Source organism: Odontesthes bonariensis, chromosome 5 (assembly GCF_027942865.1).
Source record: "Odontesthes bonariensis isolate fOdoBon6 chromosome 5, fOdoBon6.hap1, whole genome shotgun sequence".
NCBI classification, from domain to species: Eukaryota; Metazoa; Chordata; class Actinopteri; order Atheriniformes; family Atherinopsidae; genus Odontesthes; species Odontesthes bonariensis.
In genome coordinates this window covers 28,486,944-28,503,043 of record NC_134510.1, presented here as the reverse complement: position 1 = coordinate 28,503,043, position 16,100 = coordinate 28,486,944, and the positions used below count along the sequence as shown (strand labels likewise).

General features: G+C 39.6%; 3 protein-coding genes across 3 annotated transcripts in view; 2 read left to right on the top strand and 1 right to left on the bottom strand.

The window, feature by feature from the left end:
- rps19 (ribosomal protein S19) overlaps positions 1–16,100 on the top strand; it is a 234,451-nt gene that overhangs the window by 23,322 nt on the left and 195,029 nt on the right. The gene's annotated exons all lie outside the window — the stretch shown is intronic.
- Positions 668–3,404, bottom strand: taf12 (TAF12 RNA polymerase II, TATA box binding protein (TBP)-associated factor). Its single transcript, XM_075465969.1, has 6 exons — positions 3,234–3,404; positions 2,380–2,603; positions 2,123–2,200; positions 1,834–1,948; positions 1,169–1,257; positions 668–1,002 (listed from the first exon to the last, which is right to left on the bottom strand). Exons 2-6 carry the CDS (start codon positions 2,455–2,457, stop codon positions 967–969), a joined length of 396 nt encoding a protein of 131 aa, XP_075322084.1. The 5' UTR covers positions 2,458–2,603; positions 3,234–3,404; the 3' UTR covers positions 668–966.
- LOC142380255 (uncharacterized) lies at positions 4,793–13,315 on the top strand. Its single transcript, XM_075465965.1, has 7 exons — positions 4,793–4,925; positions 5,482–5,603; positions 5,995–6,211; positions 7,292–7,437; positions 9,498–9,642; positions 11,346–11,490; positions 12,579–13,315. Exons 1-7 carry the CDS (start codon positions 4,874–4,876, stop codon positions 12,664–12,666), a joined length of 915 nt encoding a protein of 304 aa, XP_075322080.1. The 5' UTR covers positions 4,793–4,873; the 3' UTR covers positions 12,667–13,315.

Genomic DNA, 16,100 nt, shown 5'->3' with positions numbered 1-16,100 from the left:
TACCAGCCTTCCATGTTTCTGCACCCGAAATGAGGTCAATTAATTTTACTAGGTGACGAGAGGCTGTCAAGAGCTGCATCAGTATATTGGCTCGTGCTCTTGGTTCTCTCAGAGCATACAAGGGAACTCAGTACATTCACTTCACTTCAACCAGAGCCTTCAAAAATGTTTCCTTGTGCATTAGCATGATAACTTCTAAATCTGTTAAGTTTCACTCAAAAAAATTCATCTTTATATTAACAAGTTGAATTTGTCTTAGGATGGTTATAAATTAATCAAATTCCCCCACTAATTTAAATATAGCCACTTCCTTTGTAATTTAAACAAGTGACTAGCTTCAGTCCTTGTTGATAGATTAAAATAAATGATACCTTGACAGGAAATTCAGTTGGAAACAGTCTCATAAGTATTCAGCTTCTGAGAATAGGCAAAGAAAGTTTAATTTATTTATAAAAACACTACAGTAAGTTATGTTAAAGCACATGCATTTCTAAAACTAAAGGCAAAATTTTACTATATGTGTTTGCAGTAGGGGAGTTCCTCTATGCATGACATGCATCTCCTATTAAGATAACACCAAAGAGGGTTTATAAGTAGGCTGAAGAGTCAGCAACATTCATAGGTACATGCTTAGGAGTATAAAAAGGCAAGCCAGATACTGCAGTGGTCACAATCCATAAGAAGTATTCCAGTAAATGTTTATTGACAAAACTGCAATGGAGTTCTGCCAGACTTAGCTTTGTGGCAACAAAACGGAATGAAACATACAAATACCATTTTGTGCGACAATTCTGGCAAAACAGTCAAAGTTAGTTAGACATGACAATTTAACACTATTTAATGTCTAAAGAAAAACACCCCCCTCCATTATAACTTCTTTTCTGCATTAGTCAAAAAAAACCCAAAACAACAGAAAAACAAAACATGAAAACACACAGCGTGGGTACAACATAACATCTCCTCGTGCTACTTTTTGGTTGTCTTGCGGATCAGTGCCATTCTCTGAAACAAAAAGAAATGCAAACAGTAAGGCCCAGTCCATGTTCGCTGTACTTTCAAACCAAATCAATGACACTGACAAATATGGGAAAAGTTGGTCAAGTTTTTGCACCTGTATCAACTCTATATACACAATATTAATAGGAACACTAGGCTGTGCATTGTTCACCTGTTTGTGAGCCTCTGTGGTGCACGCCTTCTTGAACGGCCGGATCTCGTCTGAGCCATAACCAGGAATCCACATGTTCCACTGGCGCTCTAAGAGAAGCAATGTGAAATATCAGCAGGACACAGGCTGGAACTCCCCAGGACTTCCAAAACACATTCATCAACTTCAGACACTTCATAGATGTAGAATCACATTTGCTTTCGAGGCTATTTCATTCCCTTGCAAGTAAGTTAGTCCATCAGAAAAAAGTCACACTCCCGGAATCTGATTTCTGTAATCTGTTTTCATGTGACTGCCTCAACTCCTCGAACGCTGTGACATTCTGTGTGGACTTTAAACAGACCACAGCGGTAGAAAACGGTTGACGGTTGAAAACTTACTGCTAATAGACGTTTTGTTTTAACTGCTTCTTACAGTTATTCTGTTCAATAAATTAAAAAGTTTGATAAATAACCTTTTAAATTAAATTTAATAACCACCCACTTATCTTATAATTACATAATAACCATCACTATATATACACATGTATATATATATATATATATATATATATATATATATATATATATATATATATATATTTAAAGTCTTAAGAAAGTAAGACTAATTACTCTTGTGAAAAGTACAAGTGTATCAATCTTGCCGAAAGACCAATAGAAACCTACCTAGATGTAACTGAACATCCTTAACCTCCAACGTATTGGATTTGCGATGACGTGCCAGTTGACAGGCTGCGGTCACAACGCTTTCTATGAAGTCGTCTGCAATTTGAAGCAGCATCTGAAAAGAGACACCAGAGTATTTCCGAATGATGGGCATGTCAGTAGCAACATTAACTGTCACAGAGCAACAAGATGTTTACTCTATTCATTTTGCAGCCGTTTGCATTTACTCTGCGTTTTGAAATGCTCTTGGTGCAACATTGATAAAACAGTTTTACACCCATTAACAAACCTCTTCAACATCCTCATCCAGCTGCTCATTTGGGTCGATCTCTCTCACCAGGTCCTGCAGCTTCTTCTTACTGAGCACCTGGAGAGAAAGAACCATTTGGTTACAAAAAACATCATTAAATTAGCTTGTTATGTTTCCTAGTAGTGACAAATCAGATTCATTTTATAATACTTATTCCAAATAACACAGTTTGAACTTTACCTTTTCCAGACAGACCAAAATGAGCAAATTAAACTAAAATAAAACTATAAACTGACCTGAGTTCCCTCTGGACTGCTTCTGCCCGCAGGGCCCGAGGGCAGACCCTTCACTATTATTGGGTTGCTGTTAGCCATGCTGGTGGCCACAGGCAAAGAAGAAATACTCTGCAGTTTATCGGGTGGCAAAACTATGGTGGCCCCGATGTGTATCTACCAGTTCTGAGGCAGTTCTGGGCGCAGGTGTGATGGATTTCTTCACTTCAGAAACCTCGACGTTAAATCTGAAGTAGAGTCAAGTTTATATCAATACCACATAGTAAATAGCTAGAAAACCTGATTTAAACGGATAAAAGGCTTTTACAAATGTTTTGTCGTCAAATTACTCTCAATGGTTGCTTGCTGCGGATGTTTTAATCTCCATTTTAATTAGAAGCAGCAAAACACTAAATCCATTTAGTTTTCTAAAATCTTAATTATCATTTACATCAAAACATATTATGTAAGGACAATGTAATGTTGGTCCAAGAGTTCTTACGTTTAACACCTATTACTCATAACTTTATTTTCAATATCTTTATCATAGCAAACGATTCGATAGTGCTCGTAAACAAATATAAGGAACTTAGCTCTAAAACAACGCTTTAGCTCAACAGATTATCAACCGTGTCCAGCTAAGTAACACTACACACACGAAATAATGATGCCAAATAGGTAGCAACTGAGGAGCTCAGTATTTGTGTGCCATAAAGCAGACAAGTAAAACACCGACAAAGATTGATCTGTATGTGTTAAAAACAACAGCGGTTACCAAGCTATGACGTTAGCTACATGGGCTAACATTAGCAGCTAATCTGATGGCACAGCGTTGTTTACGCTACATTCTTCGAATGCCCGTTAATTTGCCAACTTACCACGTTATATAAACACTATCTGTCCATGTCTGATTATCACCTCGACGACAATATGAGCATTTGATATAAAAGGGACCCGTAGTTTCCCTTTACGCTGCCAAAAAATTAGCGAGACTGTTTGTCAGTACTTCCGCTTTAACTTGGATCCATTTCCTGTAGCACTCTGCGGCCTCTACTTTGCCACCTGCTGGATGTTCTGTTGAACTTCAACAACAAATCGAATCGATGGGCGTTTGTTAAAACTAAATATCGTGCACTGAAAGTACTTTTCAATGACGCAGTGAACAAATAGAAATGTAAAAGAAATATAGCCTATATGAAAACTCGATAATGAAATTGCATGAATTTCACAAACGCCACTTTTTCTATTTTCTTTTCTTTTTTTTTCTTTAGATGTAATCTTACAGGCAAATGCAGTACATTTCAAATTCTTAAACATAGACTTTTCTTATAAATTAATCTTAAATGCAATAAGTTATCAACAAATCGGAAAAAGAGATGTCTAATATGACAGGGTATCATTTTACGAAGTATATAAAAAAAAAATAGTTTCTCGAGCACAGCCCCTCCCCCTCCCCCCCCGTAAACCTTACGTGTAAAAATCGCAAGCCGTGAAATAATCCTGCAAAATTATTTTGTTTGACTTTACATAAAACACCATAGCATACCTTGAAGCATTTTACAGCCATTATGCAAAAGTATGCAAATAATATTCTTTTACTGTGGAGATATTTTGACATGCTACAGAAGCAAAAAAATAAAATTTGACTAATGTTTTAACAACAAAAAAGGGTTAAATGTCATTAATGAAGACACTGAAATTCTTAGAATAATGGACACATGTTTACAGATGGGTTACGGGTGGAGACCGTTCCCGTAAATGATTAAGATTCACTTTATTTGTTTATCGAAATGATCACTTTGAATTAAGAGCAGGTGTGCGTCAGGCGGAAGCGAGACTACCCTAATTTATCTCAATAGTTTAAAGAAAGAGCCTATATAACTTGCACAGATGACTTAGGCAGTCTATGTCAGCGTATTAGGCTTAAACAGCATCCTGACTCTTCTTCCTCTCTTCTTGACCGCGAATTAATGAAAGGTCAGGGCAAATGAAGCGTAAAGTGTTTGCTTGTTAGGCCTCACATATCAAGCCGATAAATTGCACAACACCACTATAACATGCCACGACTGGCTTCAAATTTCGTTTAACATCCACGGAAAAAGCCTGACTTTAACAAAAACCTCCAACGGAAAACATAATAGGCGCTGCTCCGCTTAGATACAAATGACGCACTTGGAATAATTCTGATTATTGGACCAGTGGCAGCAGCGTTTACTGTACATATTATACTTTAGGCGTGAATGCTCATCAGCACCAAAAAAAAAAAAAGCAGTCATAAGACCACATAAGTTTGATAAGAGTTTGCCTATTCAGCCTTATTTATTTTCGGTTATAAAATGAAATACGCAGATATGTGCTATTAGAGTTTCAAACTATTTTGAACACACTTCCTGAAAAGAAAAATGAAAGCCACACCTACACTCTGTTATAGATAAACACAGGAAACTTTCATTTCAGTTTAGAAGCTACGCAGGACTTCACGAGGTTTCATCAAATACTGAAAAGGTTTTCCACAGCCATGAAGGCACTTCTGATTGTTGCAGTGGTCGCCCTGATTAATTCCTGTTATGGTAAATATGTTTATATTACTCAGGGACTGTTGTCCTATTGTCTCTAAGGACTTGATGTTATTTTCTTCTCTGCAAATGAGATATTGGTTTATTCCAGAAATACATTCTTGCTGCCCCTGGGTTTTGTGTGGTCTTTGCTTGTCTATTTGTGTTCCTGCTTGTGTATCTGAGTTGATGTGTTCTCTTGAGGAAAAGCTTTGTTTTCTCTTCTGTCACTCTCACTGGTTTCCCCCGGTGGTTACATCGCTGACAAAAACAGGAAACGCTGGTAGAATTATCTAGAGACTGGCGATAAGAAAATAAAACAATGCAATGTTTTGTGTATACAGAGGCCAGCTTATTATTCAGGGCATCTTTGGGCAAAATTAAGTACCTGTTGCTGGAAGTTTCACCAGGAACCAGAGACAAATGTCAGCCGAAGGGAGAGGTTGTTATGAAAGTGTTGCCCAGAAGAGCAGCTTGATCCTTGGTGTCAACATGACCTCATTCCTGAGCTCCTGTTGTCCATTCATGATGTGATCAATAACCAGCATCTCTCATGTCTGTCCACTTGCAGGAACTTTGATCATTAACGGGCCAACTGAGCCAGTTCTTGAGGGAGAGCCGGTCACACTGGAATGCTTGTACACTGACTCTGACCTCAACATCAGCCAGGTCCACTTTGAGTACTTCTCTAAGGTGAGCTTTGAGAAGAATTAAGTGGGTGGGTGTGAGAGAGCAGCAGTGGAGCTTTTAAAAAGTGTAAGTTAAAGAGATGCACCATTATGTGACCTATTGTGCAACACTGCTGTGTGGTTATACAGGCAGAATTTACTGCTGTAAAGAAATTGTAGTAAAACTTTTGTGTGCTCAGGAAATTAATAACCTTGACTGTGTACACCAGCATTGGAAGTTCCGTGAACACAATCGCATCTTGTGACATTTATAGCCTAAACTAATTTGCAATACTTGTCCTCACATGTGTAGTCAACAGCTGTATTCAAATATAATAAATGTTTGTCCTGGGGAATTTTTAAAAAAATGTGATATAATTTTATGATATGATATAATGACTTTCTTTTTGTACCAGTACATGCAGAGTTGGAGTCCTTTTTTGGAGAGATCTTGGTGGGGAGGTCGGTGCATGCCATTTTACACGCCATATGTTGACCAGGATGGAGAGAAAGCACTTCTGTATATCTTCCATCCAACAAGGTTCTCCGGGGTGCCCTTCCGTTGTGTCTCAGATGCTGAAAATGTGACTGAGCCGGACAACTCCTCCCAGCCACTGACCTTCAAAGTGCATTGTAAGTGCAGGGGTTGATGTGGGCGGGAGCTGTGTTGGAGTGGCCTATAGAACAATAACTTTCTGTATTTTAATTTTGGCAGATAATGAAACCATGGAGTTTAATGTTATGTGTGTACTGCAGTAGTTAAACAAAAAAAAGGGTTAGGGAACTGAGGAACTGGTTTAGGGTTAGGAATTGACGGAATGACGGAACTGAGTTTCAACAAGGAACTGTGTAGCAAACTGAGCTTTCTGCGTAACAAAGAGGGAAGCATTAAATGAATGACGGTAAATAGTTTTAGTTTGACGACTAAATGGAAAGAGTCTCAAAATCATTTCTTCATACTTTCAACCAGCAGGAGGCAAAGACAATCTTCCAGATTCTGTAGACACAGCTTTATTCACAGTGAGGGTTAGAAAAACATGTTAATTATTAATAATACTAGACATATTGTAACTATGGAATGCTGCTGCAGAGAGTACACAAAAAACAACATTAAACAATACAGATTCAATGCAAATACTGTTACCCTCTGTGCTCTGTTCACACAAAGACACACTCCTCTAGTCAAGGCTCCAGCGTGAAGCTGCACTATCTTTGTGGAATAGTTGCTATCTATAGCCTCATTGGTCAGCTTTACATTGTCCTCTCTCTTCTCGGTGGCTATAATATCGACCGTAATGCTGGTGGATAGGCTCCTCAGCCTCATGGGAGGAATCAATAAGAGGAAAAGATTAGAATTAACTATAGGACTGAAGGAAACAGAGGTGGAGAGGAGCCATGAGGTGGATGGACACGGGCTATGTATCGAGAGGAAGAGAAAAATGAGCCATTACTCACAACATTGGCTCTCTAAAGACATTGATAAGATGAAGCCCATCATCATTACAATGGATTGCTTGGTACAGTTTTTACCAATCATACGTTAGCCTGTACGCTCAAGTACGGTATACCTAAAAGATCTGAGTTGTTTACCAGATACCACTTCAACATATGATTAGTCACGTCCCAAGTGCGTGGAGAGGTTGCCCCAGAATGCATTGAATTATTTGCTTCATTAATGCCTGATCATGCTTTCTTGTCTACACTGTGTTTTAGATATGGGACAGCCCTCACTGTCTATGGAGGGCTACAGCAGCTACCTGGAGGTCCCAAAGGAGCTGAATGTGCGACTTGGAGATGACGTGGTTGTGAAGTGCTCTGCCAGCTCATCAGAGGAGCCGAGCTACTACTGGCAGAAGGAGGTAAGAAAACCGATGCTATGCTCACAGTGGCGGAGTCCTCTTTATGTTTGTGGAAATTTGACAGTCTCTCTTTTTCTCCTCTCTCTCGATGTGACCTCTTTATTTCTTTTTTTTCTCCATCTCCTCCCAGCCTCACCAGATCTCTGTTGGCCTATTGGCTTTGTTCAAGGATTCTGTTAATTGTCTCTTTTCCCTTTAACACAAATATCTCTGTTTCTTTCCATGACTTTCTCAAGCCTCTTCATTCCCCGTTGCCTGCAGTATCACCATCTCCTCCACAAAAGGAGTGCTGTGTTTAAGTGACCGGTTGGCTTAGGCTCCCCTCTCACTGGGGATTGCACCTTGCCTACTTACAGAGGATTAATAGTTTAATGAGGTCTAGACAAGAACCAGTCAACCTGAAAACAATTATGTGGATAGATTTCTAATGATTCTTTTCAGTGTTTGGTTAACTGGCATTGAATAATTCAACTATGCTCTTCACTGAGCTAAGAAACCACTGCTGAAGGGAAATTAAGAAGTCTTAGTTTAAAATGCCAGTGACAACTGGCATACAGAACAAAAACTCGATTGTTTTGGTGATTCACTTTGGCCTTGTAGTCAGAAAATGGTATTACACTCTCAGGGTGTCAAAATTACTACGATCAGCACTAAGCAGCTAATGAAAACCATGTAGATGTAACTTGGAAGATGTCTTGGGAAAAGGCAGATGTACTGCTAAGTTTCATCTTTTTGTTTTTCCTCTTGATAAATTGGCTCTGGGTTAATATGCTTGTAAAAGGGTCACTGTTAATCCGGGTTTTAAATGGGTTTACAAGTCCAAATCCAATTCAGTGGACTTGTCATGGCGCTAATGCTGTTTGTCCTCCATATGATAGTATTCAGAGCTTTAGTTTTTTTTCACTATTGTCAATTATGCATGGCTGTTACTTTTAATTAAAAGTGATAATTTTCATCAATATAACTGACTGATTCACTTTATTTATTTAAATCTCAAGAACCCGGACAGAAACTCATTCAAAGCGATGGTAAGAAGTGATAAAATGTTTATATTTTCAGTTCAGTTACTTTTTTCTATTTATGTGTGTGTGCTTGTAAGAAGCCCACTCCACGTTAGACAGGATGAGAGGCAAGAAAGTGGCATCAGAGTGACTCAATTTGACAGACAGCCGCCGTGAGCGCTTTGGCCCTCGGTAATGACAGCAACACAGAGGCAGAAACGGCCCACTGCTTGGGAGCCAGTGGATTTGCATACAAAATGCTGCTTTGGCCAGACCTGGCCTTTATGGGAAATCCTCTTAATTCAGATCCATTCAAATTGAAATGGACTTTCTTGGCAGGAACTGCAGCTCCCAGGAGCCAAATCATTTGCATGGTGTAATGTTTTCTCTTTATTTTTGTTGTTTTTTCTTTTTCTTTTTTTTACCCCCTCCTCCACATTAATTTGTTTTCCAATCCTTGTGTATGGCCTATTATTTGTTTCGTCCCATGTTGGGTTCTATCTCATAATGGTGCTGCTATTTCTGTGTCAACAATTCATCCTGCTCGCAAGCCATCTCATTATGTGCTGTGTTAACTGTGCATTCTTGTAACACCATTCTTTGCGGATGATGGTACTATCTGGTATTATTGACTTGTGTCAATGTGTGTTCATTTATTGGGATTGATGCTCAGGTAAATGCACTTTAAATGGGACTGTTGGGACTGCTTCATGAGGGTCACACCTGAGCAGATATTTATGTTTCCTTGCCTTGTTTCTGTCCATTAATCAGTCTTTCTGCATCTCCTTAACTTGTTTTAATTCACATTGTACCATTGTCCCTCCGCGCACAGATCATCAAAATTAACTGTTTTCTATCTCTTCTCTTTTTTTCCACACTGTTTGTGTGTGATCTCCCCGTGTTTCTTTCCCTCTGTTTCTCCCCTTCGTCAACCAGTATAATATCTTCTCCATTCATCGTCATTTCTTTGCATTATTCAGTTCCTGCAGGGCTTTAAACAACCTGACCAATTAAACATTTATTATCTTTTAAGCTCTTGCATCCATTTCTACCTCGCAGGGTAGTGACTGGCTCCTGCCTTCCTCTACGTTGACGCTGAAGAAGGTGAGTGAGTTGGAAGAAGGACAGTACACCTGCCTGGTCAATCATCCTTCTGTGGAGTCACTCAACAAGAAGCGCACCATCAGCATCACTGTGCTTCCTGGTAAGAGAAGACTTCACCCGTACAAGGCCTGTACTGTCCTTTGTCCTTTGTACTGACTGAGCCTGGAGAGGCTCAACACCACTTCATTCTTCCAAAGAAATGGTTTAGGTTTTCTTTGTAACTTTGAGGGGAATTCATTCGTCAACCTCCTCCAAAGAAAAGAAACTAAAAAAAGGATCCATTTCCTTTTTTATCAGCCACTCAAATGTCACAATAAAGGTCAGGCATGTGGTTGCTATTACATCATGAGGTGCATACGCACAAGTTATCAGTGTGCAACCTTTAATGCCCGAAACTTATGGGAGATAGAAGAAGATTGAGATTTGATATCAAAGTAAGAAAAAGAGGGGATGCCCCAACCAAGATAGGTAGACATTTCTTAAAACACCTCACGCACAGGAGGTGAAAAATGAAATTACATCTAAAATGTCAAACATGTAGGGCAATCTTAGCAGAGGGCAGAATACATATTAGATATCATAATAAATGGCAGAGCTGCATTAACTTTAAAGGATAAGATGGTAATTATTGGATTTAAAAGAAGCGAAGGTTATACCTGACCTTTAATGTTTTCAGTTTTGACAGAATATCAAGTAAATGTTAGCGCACTCTAGTGGGTATTTCATGTTATCTTGATTTATTTAATTTTCTCCCATCTCAGTCCTTTGAGATTTACAAACACCTGGGATTTTCGAAGATTATCAAACATAAATTATATTATAGACATAATAGTAATATGATGGAGGAGCAGGCATCTGCACTTTTAGATGGGTATCTACACAATGACAGTTTTTCTGAATCTGTGTGACTGGCAAATTGTCTTAGCCTTCATGAAATGTAATGATTGGATTAAAGTCAGGCAATATTATTTTATTACATCTTTGTAGCTAATCAAGTTTACAGCACTTCATCTGTATGCATCATTCTTAACACTAACCTGTGAGATGACCGTAGTGTCAACTTTCCTGCAGTCATTAAACACGTTCAATCAGTACAACTCATAAGTTTTGTGATGTTAACAATCAAAATTATACAACCTCTAGGACTACAGCAGTGTATTTGATCTATTATTACTATTTTTTACTGCTGCAATTGACTCATTGGCCACTATGCTCAACAGTGTCTCGCACATCTTCTGTGAAAGACATGTATTAATTAAAACTATAATAATTTGTAGATACTGAAATCATGCTTGCTGCGCCTTGAGGGTGAGAAACCACTACATACCTCTGCTGCTGCTTTGACGTTTGCTCTGCATTAGCTGCACAAACCTTAAGCAAACATTCCTGGAGCGAACCTGTGTGACTCCAGCAGCCCAGAAATCCTCTTAACATACTGTTTTCCTGAGAAAAACAAAGCCTGTGCCTGCCGCTGCTTAAAATTGACTTAACTTTAATTTTTTTTATAGGGTTTGCTTTATCCACAGCTCTAAACTCTAGGCCACAAAATCCCCCTTTTCAAACATTATATGTAAATTGGAAACCCATGCACATGAAAGGGATAATCACTCTGCTTTTAAATTTTAACAGGCAGAATTCTCGAAGGCCAGTGTTGAAGAAAAAACTGTGCCTCGTCTGAACTTTAGGCACTTTTTCTCTAACAAACAAACATGAGGTTGCCTGAAGATGCTTTGCCTGGAGGCGGTAATCTCTGCAGATTTGGATTCTATGTGATACACATCTCACTTCATGTCTGTCCCACAGAGGATGCCCCTTGGTATGTCACGACTAATGGCAGACTCTGGTTGATGACCTCCGCAGCGGGTGTAGCTCTGTTTGTGTTCATCCTCTCCGCGAGTGTATTCCTGTGCCGCAGGGCCAAGCGCATCAGGACCAGCAAGGGACCAATGTAAGAAGCCACTGTTTGTTATTTTTCATAATAAGTTGCTTTACATGTGTTTGCCACTCAGCCACTTACACGAGCACCATTCAGCCCACAGTAATGTTGGTCAGATGCGCCTGCAGGAAGAAGGGAAAGATTGTAATGATATATAACAGCCTGAGATCAACGAGATTAATGCAGCTGCTGTCTACTTACCAAAAATATTCGCAGCTAACTTTTCCAAATCCCCCAAACTGGTCAGGGCCTTTAACATGACTTTGGTCAATGACATCTGAAATCATGTTCAAAACCTGATGGATAATATCTCTTTGAATGCCAGTGAATGTGTGTGTTTGTTTATCCACATTCACCCTCCTATTTTCTCTTACTCACTCCCCTGCTTTTCTCCTCCTCCTCCACTGACTTTATATCATAGATATGGCCATTACCACAATATTTCATTCTGTCATGTGATAGAACCAAGGCCATTTCACTTAGAGTTTGCGCTTGGTATTTGCCAGTGTGCACCTTCGTTTGTACTTCACTGTATGAACGTTGATGCAAACAGTATGTCCATGTGTACAGACTAGTGTCTCTGTTTGAAAAGGCATTATGCAAACAGAATATTAAAATCTATCTCGGCAGATCTGACTCTCCTGACCTTGTTCTTGATTTATTTAATGCTCCCTACTCTCCATTGTGTTCCCATGCTCTACTGCATGTAAAAAAAACGGGCGCTTAATGTGTCAGGTAAAATGTTTTGTAAAGTATGTAAAGTATATATAAAAAAAAAAGCTGCAGCAAATGTAAGGAAAATAGGGAAACTCATCATTAATCTCATTAGCAGACAGCCTGTTAAAAAGCCCATTTGTGGTGGTACAGAAAAAAAAAAAAAAGATTGATCCTGATAGATGTGTGCCTCCATCAGTATACAAGTATGTGTGTACAAGAAAATACAGATAGCTAAATAAAGGATAATAGACTTTCATTCCTACAGCCAGGTGTGCCTCCAGAGCTCGGTTCAGGTCTATAATTTCCTCACTTATACTTTTAGAGAACCTACTGCGAGATCGATATGCTGATAATCATTCCCCTCTGTCTTTCCTTTTCTCCAGCAATGACCACTCTCAGAAGAAGCCCATCTACAAAACAAGCGTGGAGTCCCTTCCCTCCACCTGTGGAGACAAACAACCCCTGGTGTGACTGTATTGGCAGGTGGAGGGATGAGAATGGGGGGAACAAAAGGAGCGAGAGATGAGGAAGATGGAGCGGGTGTCCAGAAAATGAGGGAGATACATAGGGCGGCAAATAGGGATATTAGAAGATTGTGTGGAGAGCAAAATCGAAATCAGTAAGAAAAGCTGGGTGTAAAAAAAAAAAAAGCTGAAGTGCAAATGATTGCTTTTGAGACGCCGAAGCAGCTTTGCTTGTGGGTGTAGGCTGCATATATGCGTCTTGGACAAAAAGGTGGGCAATTTTCCTCCAATTTACTCTGCAGCGTGAAAAATGGTTAACTATATTCTAAGCAAACTGATGATGAAGAATCTTGTGTACTCGTAGGAGATGTGAAGACTCAATATACAATTACTAATTTCAGATGCAGACACAATGGCTCAGTTATTAAAAATGAACCATTAAATGAACCATTTGGGTGATAGGACAAGGTCTTATTTTGTTGATTAGCTTCTCTTGCAACGTTTTTTTCTTTCCAAAGCAGAACCAGCTCAAGGTATTTGAGAGGGTTTTTAGAATCCTTTCACTGTGGCAGCACTCAGGCTCCTTGCACTGTTACACTGTACTTTGGATTTTTTTGATAAGAAATGGCTTTTATAAATTATTATTCACTCTCCCATTGTGTGTCATTGATTTTTTTCCATTTTAAAAAATACAAAAGAGGTTGGGGAGTATTGACAATGTGCTGAAAGGCGGACATGCATGCTCGCATGGCCGCGCATCTTCTCAATCCAGTGTCATCTCAGGTTTGCTTCAGCCTGTTTATTAACCTTCCTCTTCAGTCTGAAAGACCTTACCCTGAGGGATTGATATCTACTTAAAGTTCTGCAGTGTTGTCTCCTTTTCCCCATCTGCCAACAAGCACAGAACTCGTCTTCAGTCAGTTTGGCTTCACTCGCATGGAGTTGGATTTGTGCATTTCGCTCACTCGCGAATAAATAACTGTAAAGTCAGGTAAACTTGAAACATTTCCCATTCATTCCATGAGGAGGCATGTTAGCTGCTGCTAGTTTTGCTTCAAATAAAGTAGATTTACTCTATTCCCGCCCACCCCACCTAAAAAATTAACCATCACATACGACAGCTTCATCTTTTTAATTTTCTCCTCTGTTGCCTTGTAACCCATAACGCCATGCCGCACCACCATCACTTATTACCACAACTGTGCTCATGACGCTGAGAATTTCATTACGCCTGTCTGTTGAAGTTATGCTGGATTTTATGTAGTTTTATTATCGGTGTGTGGTTGACCGTAGGCCGCTGTTAATAACGACCAAAGCGGCAGTTTAACAATGACACTCCATTAACTGGTGCATGCGCCACGGAGCACAGCCTAGATAATGTTATTAAACTGATTATTCAAGCCCCCTGTACAGCTGCTGCGGCCATCCTTTGTCAAGTGCATTACAGACCTCTTGTATTTCTATCCAACTCTACAAACTTCTACTTACTTTTCAACTCAGGGAGACTCAAAACAGAAGGACCTAAATAGAAAAATACTGAATTCAAAATGCCCTCCTGCATGTTAAATGCCAGTGAGCTTTATCGTGTTTTGGCCTTTGACTCAGTCATGAGTGAAACACTGAGTGCTCCCTAGTTGTCTTTGGTTCCGGGGCTTCAGATGGATGGCCACAAACAACAGTATTATGTAAAATAAATTTCACAAAGAAGAGCTGACCCTGAGGTGCACATCTCTGGTTGAGAAAAGAAGTTTGGTATACAATAACATTTTGACCTCAACTATGCTTCATAGCGAAACCATAGGAGAACATCCTCTGTTGATGCACGGCATGTGTAGAGAATGCAAAATGCTCAAAATCTTTTGTCTGGAAGACAGGCTTCTGACAAGATGAGGATGCTGATCTGTAGCAATAAAGTCAGGCAGCTCCTCACTTATATCAGCAGGTAGTCTGGCAAACAAACGTCGTGGCAGCACACAGGGCACAACCCTTTATGTAAGAGTAAGTTGTACCAGACACGACACTTCAATGACTAAAGCATTGCAGTGCCACACATTTGTTACTGCATGTTATTGCCTACTGGTGTTCTTGTCACGGTCACTTGGTCCTGTATGTGCATCATGCATATGTTGTGTCAAATGGCTGAAAATGAAGGAGTTTAGTTCGCCGGAGAAGCAGGTGTTTTCCCTTCATTACTTCCTGACAATGTCCCATCTGGTGCGGGGAGCTGCTGCCACTGACTCCCTGCCAACCCAGGAACAAACACTCACCGAGGCTGACAGGGAAAAATGGGATGGGTTGGGAACTGGGAAATGAGTGGGGCAGATATCCATGGCAAAACAACAAGATTATAACATGTGTTAATAATAAAACCCCAATGAGAGGGAATAACTTTAGCTTAGACTTTTCGCTCTCACACAGATCCATTGGTAGAGGTCAAATATGTGAGATCAGATCAACTTTATAGAAGAGTAGAAATATTAATAATAACATCAATCCATTGCTTTGATGCTTTGCTGCTTGTTGGAACTGTTCTGATTGCTTGAACTAAACAGACCAAATTGTCCGGAGGATTTGTGACAGATGAGAGGCCAAAGCAGATCTGAGAACCATTACGTGACGGTTCTACTGTTACCTGAGGGGGGCGCCAAAGACACAGTTGAGAAATAAATCAAGCCTTGGAGGCGACGTCCATGGAAGCACATAAGACTTGAATAGTGAGAGGGGGAAAAGAGATGTGGAAAGAGAAACAATTTTCTCAAAAGATCTGTGCACTGTAATTAAAAAAAAACATAAGGATGAGCAAACTGTGGCCACAACATGAGGGTAAAGTTAAAGAGACCCACGAGCAGGACCTCATAACCATGACTGAAAATGAGCAGAAAAGCAAAACAAAACAAAAATTCTGGCCAGTCCTTAGCGCAAGTGTTTACTCCAGCTCAATAGACATTGTGAAAGACGAAAGATGAATGTTTTCTTCTTCTCTGCAAATGAAAATTAACACAAAACGCGGTGTTTTAGATTCAAAGAGGCATTAGCTCATTTCGTTTTGGTCACCAAATTGGCAAGCAATGTTTTTCTTTTAAAATTCACAATATAGAAAGTAGATGTTGGCATGGTATGTCCACCTGTCATAAATCAGCAGCGACTTCAAAACACAAATACAATCTGGAACACTGTTGTTACTTACTTCAATTTATCATGAAAATAAGTTCAATTTTGAACCTCTAATCCCTCCTTTTGTGTGTGTGTCCACAGAAGAATTTCAAATAGGTAGGTTAATTACGTCGGGAAATTAAAACTTCTTATCAATAATGTTTAGAGTGAATTGTTTTCAATCAACAAGAGGACGAAGCCCTTATTCCCTACACAATTCCGCTCATATTTCTTTTTAAAGCCCAACCCCTCGCTCTCATCCGCACACCCCTACCTGCTCCTTCTCTC

Excerpts from the sequence above, each read along its gene's own strand:
- LOC142380255 (XM_075465965.1), top strand. The coding sequence starts at position 4,874 with ATGAAGGCACTTCTGATTGTTGCAGTGGTCGCCCTGATTAATTCCTGT. Across the intron at positions 4,926-5,481 it reads CCTGATTAATTCCTGTTATG|GAACTTTGATCATTAACGGG; the intron begins GTAAATATGTTT and ends GTCCACTTGCAG. Across the intron at positions 5,604-5,994 it reads ACTTTGAGTACTTCTCTAAG|TACATGCAGAGTTGGAGTCC; the intron begins GTGAGCTTTGAG and ends TTTTTGTACCAG.
- taf12 (XM_075465969.1), bottom strand. The coding sequence starts at position 2,457 with ATGGCTAACAGCAACCCAATAATAGTGAAGGGTCTGCCCTCGGGCCCT. Across the intron at positions 2,201-2,379 it reads GCAGTCCAGAGGGAACTCAG|GTGCTCAGTAAGAAGAAGCT; the intron begins GTCAGTTTATAG and ends CTTTCTCTCCAG. Across the intron at positions 1,003-1,168 it reads CCACAGAGGCTCACAAACAG|AGAATGGCACTGATCCGCAA; the intron begins GTGAACAATGCA and ends TTTTTGTTTCAG.